The 6,284-nt window shown below is 37.1% G+C and overlaps 1 protein-coding gene across 1 annotated transcript in view; it reads left to right on the plus strand.

Annotated features, from left to right (window-relative positions):
* pth1r (parathyroid hormone 1 receptor) overlaps nucleotides 1-2,368 on the plus strand; it is a 45,555-nt gene extending 43,187 nt beyond the window's left edge. The window contains exons 9-13 of the mRNA XM_053329881.1: nucleotides 568-634; nucleotides 789-883; nucleotides 1,373-1,514; nucleotides 1,765-1,806; nucleotides 1,921-2,368. Of these exons, the coding sequence (XP_053185856.1) occupies nucleotides 568-634; nucleotides 789-883; nucleotides 1,373-1,514; nucleotides 1,765-1,806; nucleotides 1,921-2,283 (709 nt within the window). The 3' untranslated portion in view covers nucleotides 2,284-2,368. The remainder of the gene's footprint in view (nucleotides 1-567; nucleotides 635-788; nucleotides 884-1,372; nucleotides 1,515-1,764; nucleotides 1,807-1,920) is intronic.
* Nucleotides 2,369-6,284: the final 3,916 nt, after the last annotated feature.

Raw genomic sequence — 6,284 nt, forward strand, 5'->3', positions numbered from 1 at the left:
GGAACTAAACCACATATTTCACTTCTCAGTCAGCAGGCAGGCTGCAGAATATTTCTACCTCCCTTCTAGGCCTTTTGGGCTGGAAAGCAAACCAAGCATGATAATAACTACAGTTCGGGCGTGTACAGTCAACTGAAAGTGGTACATGTAATATGTAGTAAGCAGTAATGGTAGGCATTTGGCTAAAAATCAAAGCTATTTATATACCAGATTCTATCAACCCACATCAAGCACTCAATGATCTTTCTTGTCGCTAAAAGCCATAAACCCCCCAGAAAGAAGCAAAAACAAAAAACACAGCTGAGAAATTAAGGTTGAAAATATCATGTAAATATTTATTTTGACAAATGCATTTCTGGTGTCATATCATACTTGTGTCCAGACTTCAGATCAATCTTAGAGAGTTGAGACTTTTGTGAATGAATGTCATATCATTTTGTGCAATTATGGCAGTGGTCATTAGAGATACCAGAGTGGAGCAGAAGGATCCTGGATTATCACTCTTACCCACTTGATCTGTACTTATGTCTTGCTGATCCCTATTTTGTTGCTGTTTGTCTACTGCAGGTGTTGGGATTTAAGTGCAGGCAATTTGAAATGGATATATCAAGTGCCTATCCTGGCAGCCGTAGTGGTGAGTATATGTGCTGCTTGCTACTTTCCCCTGCTGTGTAGGAAATGATAGTATTTCACAGCACCTGTGGCATTACAGCATCTGGATAAGACACCTTTTTATGTCTGCAATGACACTTCTTAATCCTACCATTATGTTTCTATTTCCTATTCAGGTTAATTTTATGTTATTTCTGAACATCATCAGAGTCTTGGCAACTAAACTACGAGAAACAAATGCTGGAAGGTGTGACACAAGGCAACAGTACAGGTACTGAGTAGTAGTATTCTGTCAAATGATTATTTACATTGATCAGCCTTACTTGAGTAGCTGCTTCCTCTGATTCATCTATCATGTAACGAATCCGTAAACCACATCACTGCCAGTGTGATAAAATCATGAATGCATTTACGCAGACTGCATTTGCATCATGAGATAGTCTCTAAAATGATGACTGCAAATGGTAGATAACAATGTACCTTTGCTGCATTGAAGTAAGGCTGCAACATATTATTTAGTGTCATATCATATAATTACATATCGGTAGTTTGAAATTAAAGAATGTGTGGCTTTTATGATTCATAAATTATTTTTATATACATTTTCCCTTGATCATTTAATTCATTTATCAACTAAGTTGGTGAGCTCTAGATTTATTAAATTTTTTAGCTTTAAACTGTACAAATGGTGTGAAAATAGGTGGGTTTTTGGTTGTTTGGTTTTTCCGAGATTATAAAATGTTACTATTGTGTATTACAGAAAACTGTTGAAGTCCACGTTGGTCCTGATGCCACTGTTTGGCGTCCACTACATTATATTCAATGCCATGCCTTATACAGAAGTGTCTGGGGTTCCCTGGCAGATCCAGATGCACTACGAGATGCTGTTCAACTCCTTCCAGGTAAAGCCACTGCGGTTAAATGCCAGCAATGCAACTATAACTCCAGGTTCCCACGTGAATATTAATGTACCCTTTCCTGCGGTTCAGTTTTAATTAAGATAAAGAGAAAGAGAGAGGTGGCAGGTGATTAAACACATTATATTAAATATCCAGTAATACACCTAAAATGTCATATCAAGCACATACTTAAGATAGCTGCCCTGGAAATTCAGAGATGAAGCAACTGAAATGATCCTCTTGTCTTTTTCAGGGATTCCTAGTAGCAATTATCTACTGCTTTTGCAATGGAGAGGTAAGAACTCAAAAGACTTGAAGCGTGTTGGTGATATCAGAAAGATGTTGAAAGGTGTTGGCCATCATCTTTCTATAATATTTTACACAACTAAATAATTTCTCCTCTTACAAGGTGCAAGCTGAGATCAAAAAGTCCTGGAGCAGGAGGACTCTGGCCCTGGACTTCAAGAGAAAAGCTCGGAGTGGCAGTAACACCTACAGCTATGGGCCTATGGTATCACACACCAGTGTTACCAACGTCACTGCCAGAGGACCACTGGCCCTCCACCTCACCACGAGACTGGGGCCGGTGTCTGTGAACGGGCATCGGAACCTCCCTGGGTACGTGAAAAATGGCTCTGTCTCAGAGAACTCTCTTCCTTCATCGGGACAGGAGCTCCACATCCCCGAAGAGGAGCATTCTACCCATACACGACCCTGTGAGGACGAGAAACCCTCACCGGTGGTGGAGGAGGAGAGGGAGACAGTCATGTGACCTCCAGGGCACAATGTGTAGGGATACAAAACAAATCATGAAACAGTCTCAGGATGGTCTCAAGGGGAAGGCTGCATGCACCAACACTGCCAGTTTTTTCTCCTGTGAATTGAGCTAGAACATTGCCGACTGATGAGGCTCAAGGCATAAAGGGTGTATCACTTTTGTGAGCTGGACCGCCTTTATTAAAGGCTCTCAACCCTTTCACAAAGCACCTGCCACAGTGAATGTGTAAAAGGCCGAAAACAGACTGCCATGTCTTATTTCTTTTCCACTGCCATAATTGTTATCTTTTTTTTTTCTTTTTTTTTTTGTCATGTGCTCAGTTTTTGTGCATAAATCAGACTGGGGTTAATTATTTGCCAGGAACAGCCTTAATCACATATTTAAAGCCAGGTAGATCTTGAGTGCACTTAGTGGCACATGTGTGTGTAATTTCAACAATTTGAAACAGATTGACTTTTAGGATTAAGTTGGTGTGAGTAGACTAATTGTAGGCTTGGTTTAAAATAATTTTAATCCTAGCTATTTTGAGGAATCTGTTCATCTTTTCTGGCTTTTGTTCTGCATTGACTTAAATCCACTTCAGTGTAAAAGGGAAGGTACTCAGGTAATTGAAGTCCTCTGTTGTTGCACACCTATTTTTATACTTTTAAAGTGGTGTTTTAGCATGGTCAGCATTTCTCTCCAGAGGATGTTGGTATGTTATATAAGGCTGTGTTCATTTTTATTTCTCGAAATGTACAGTTTCTGCTGTTTAGAATGACCCAGTATTCATCTGTCTAACAACAATGGATCTCATAGAGTTCAAATGAATGTTTCATATTCACATTCTCTCCCAAAATACCCTAACACACACGTAAACACACCCACATACACCCACACACACGCACCTAAACCCACGCACACATGAATACACACACGTATATTCACACAACATGATGCCAAAGTAAGAATATTTCTTTGAAGAGCATCTCACTCTTTGGATTCGGTGTTAGCTGAGGTATAGGAGAGCTCTATGGTGTTTTTCAAATTTTTCAAAGGAAAAGACCCCACTCAAAAAACACAGGGCACAGGAAACGGTCATATTTTCCAATGGAATGTTAATTAAAAGAGGAATCCAAGAAAATCTCAGATTCCCCTGGAATTCCAAGAGTGACATTTTTGGTGGCTATGAAGGAAAACCCAGAAATGAATAACACAGTAATTTTTACAGATGGTCCAGTGTTATGCTGCTTTTTGATGTATATACAAGTCACAATGTTTACAAAGATCAGAAATACATTCTAATTATGAGCTAATAGTGTTCATGTGTATGAATATGTTCAAAAGCTATGTTTCAGTGTTTTTTTTTTCCATGTGTTCGTTTACAGAATGTTTGCAATATTTGATTATGTATATAGTCCAAAACAAAACTTGGTGAATATATTTACAGGTGTCAGAGGGCATTCAGACAAGCATTTAATGAAGCATTCCACAAGGTGTTATAAACTCTGTAACTTGTAACTTACTGCACTCGACCGGCATGGTTCACAGAAGGTTAAGTCACATTATCTATTATACCAAAGAGAAAAGGCATGATCTGCTGCCAGAGAAAAGGTGATTTCGCAGCATTTCCTTGTGTTTTCATCCACCATCTTGTTTACAGCGACCAAAAAGTCTTAAAGGTGCAGTAAAATTACCCCTCCAGAAATATTTGCTACTGATAGCTAGTGTAAGAAAATGCCAATATAAAAGTGTTCAAATACACCCTCACCTACACACAGATTGAAGTGTCTTTTTAAATACTCAGTTTCATGTGCACAACAGTGAGGCATGAGAAAACCATTAAGAAACCCTCAGTAGCTTAGTAACAATTGACTGAGACCATTAATATTAAAGACAGTCTTGTGGCTTTCAAATCCTGCACTTGGATTTTTGACTTAACCGTGGAATTAGTTTTCACATCCCAAGAGCTGAATTAGTCACTATTTGGTTTGGACTAAAAGCTCTGACAGGCATGTGACTCAGATCAGATTTGAACTCATTGCCTAAATGAGATGGAGTTTTACCTCACAGTATAGCTTTAGCTGATACATGACCAAAGTTAACCCTATGTTAATTAACTGATTCCCAGATTTGACCCACCTGTTGCTAGATCCATTAAAATGTTTGGTTTGATTCAATTTCAAAAGGTTAAAGCTCCTTCAAAGTCTATCCAGCAGTTTTCTCTGCATGACTAGGTTTAGATAACACTCAAATTAATTCAAACTTTTTGCTGCAGATTGCTTTGTGATAAACCACACAACTTTACAAACATCATTCACAATGCAGATGCTTATATTGTAAGTCTAGTAATATTATATATTCATGTTATATTAAAAAATACCCCATGAAAAGACCAAAATCAGTAATGAAGTGATTAACAAGTAATGTCTCTGCAGCCAGAGTCTGATATTCCTCTGTGTCACAGACCTGCATTGTTTTCCAAACACTATCAAAATGGTGCCACATAGGAGCCACACTATTTCACAAGGTGACGTGTTCTTTGAATATTACGAACATGGGAATTGTAGTTTATGTTGAGTTAATAACATAAATACATCAAGTGTGTAGTATGTGGTATTCCACAGCTGAAAATAGTCCCCACCAGATGCATGATTTACTGCTGAGGTTTTAGTTTGTTTTTTGTTTTGTTTTTAATGAAAATGCATTTGTATGTATTTTTATATTTGAATACATTTGTTAATGAAACTAAAAGATATATCATTTTGGGCTAAGAGAAAAGGATAGTATAGATAAATATTAATGTATTAAGAAATACTGACACATTGGTCTTTTAATGGTATTTTTTGACAATAACAAAAATGTAGGATATCACCAGCCTTATAACCATTTTAAGAAATATCCACGTCACACATTTGAGTCAGACAGCTTCCAACCATTCATTTACGGTTGGGCAGATTGCTGCACATTTTGACTAATTAACAGTGGAATCCTGAGGAGTGCATTTTGGCCCTTAGGGCCTCAAATTGGACCCAACTTGAACATTTCCATGAGGATTGGTCATGTTACATGCCACATTGATGTAGAAAGAAAAAGACTGAGGTTAAGAGAAACCTTAAGCACTTGATAATATATTATCTTACTGTCACTTAAGATGGATTTCTTACATTGTACTGGCTTCTTTGAGCAGGTATTCTGGTATTCTGAGTGTGCAGCCCATTCAGCAGTGCAGCTGTATTACATAAAACAAAAAAATGAGGTTATTCAACAAATCCAATCTGGCTGTCCACTAATTGCGAAGTAAACATTATGTTAGTGTTGTGTAATCCAGACACTTTCTAGACATCAAGGGTAGGCGGTATCAGAGCATGAAAATCTTTCATTAAAAAAACACCTGGAAAATTATATTTGAGCACTTTAATACCCTATAATACAGTATTTTGTTCTGATTGTATCATGTAAAATGATTGTGTTTTGGAATTAAGTGTACAGTAAGGCCAATAATCATAGAGCTAATGTATTTTGTTGTTTTCAAATACCTCTCATGGAAGTATAAAAATGTGTTTCATGTCTTTATTTATCTCGTGCTGAAATGTACTCTGTGGAGCAGACATTGGTCTTCATGCTTTAGATACAGTATGTGGGCAGTGTTTGCTAAGATACATCTAACCTTCTCATCACTGCATAGTGATTTAAGCACGTTGTAGATATCAGTGTAAACTTGGAATAAAATTAAAAACGATGTTTTCTGGTCTCTAATGTTCGTCAGTGAATTGTGAATAAGACAATAAACCTATAATTTTACTGTACAGTGTTGTTAACTGGACTGTTTTGTGATCTGTTCTTTCACTAGTTTGAAGTTTGAAGGCAAAATATCAATAATGCATTTTTTATGTAATAGTTTTATTTACTTTAAATATAATATTATACAAATGTCATATTAGGAATAAAAAAAACAAAACGCTGTGAAAAATGCAAAATTATCTTTTTCAGTTTTTGTCCATGGAAGGCAGAGG

Source organism: Scomber japonicus, chromosome 12 (assembly GCF_027409825.1).
Source record: "Scomber japonicus isolate fScoJap1 chromosome 12, fScoJap1.pri, whole genome shotgun sequence".
In the NCBI taxonomy this organism is placed as follows: Eukaryota; Metazoa; Chordata; class Actinopteri; order Scombriformes; family Scombridae; genus Scomber; species Scomber japonicus.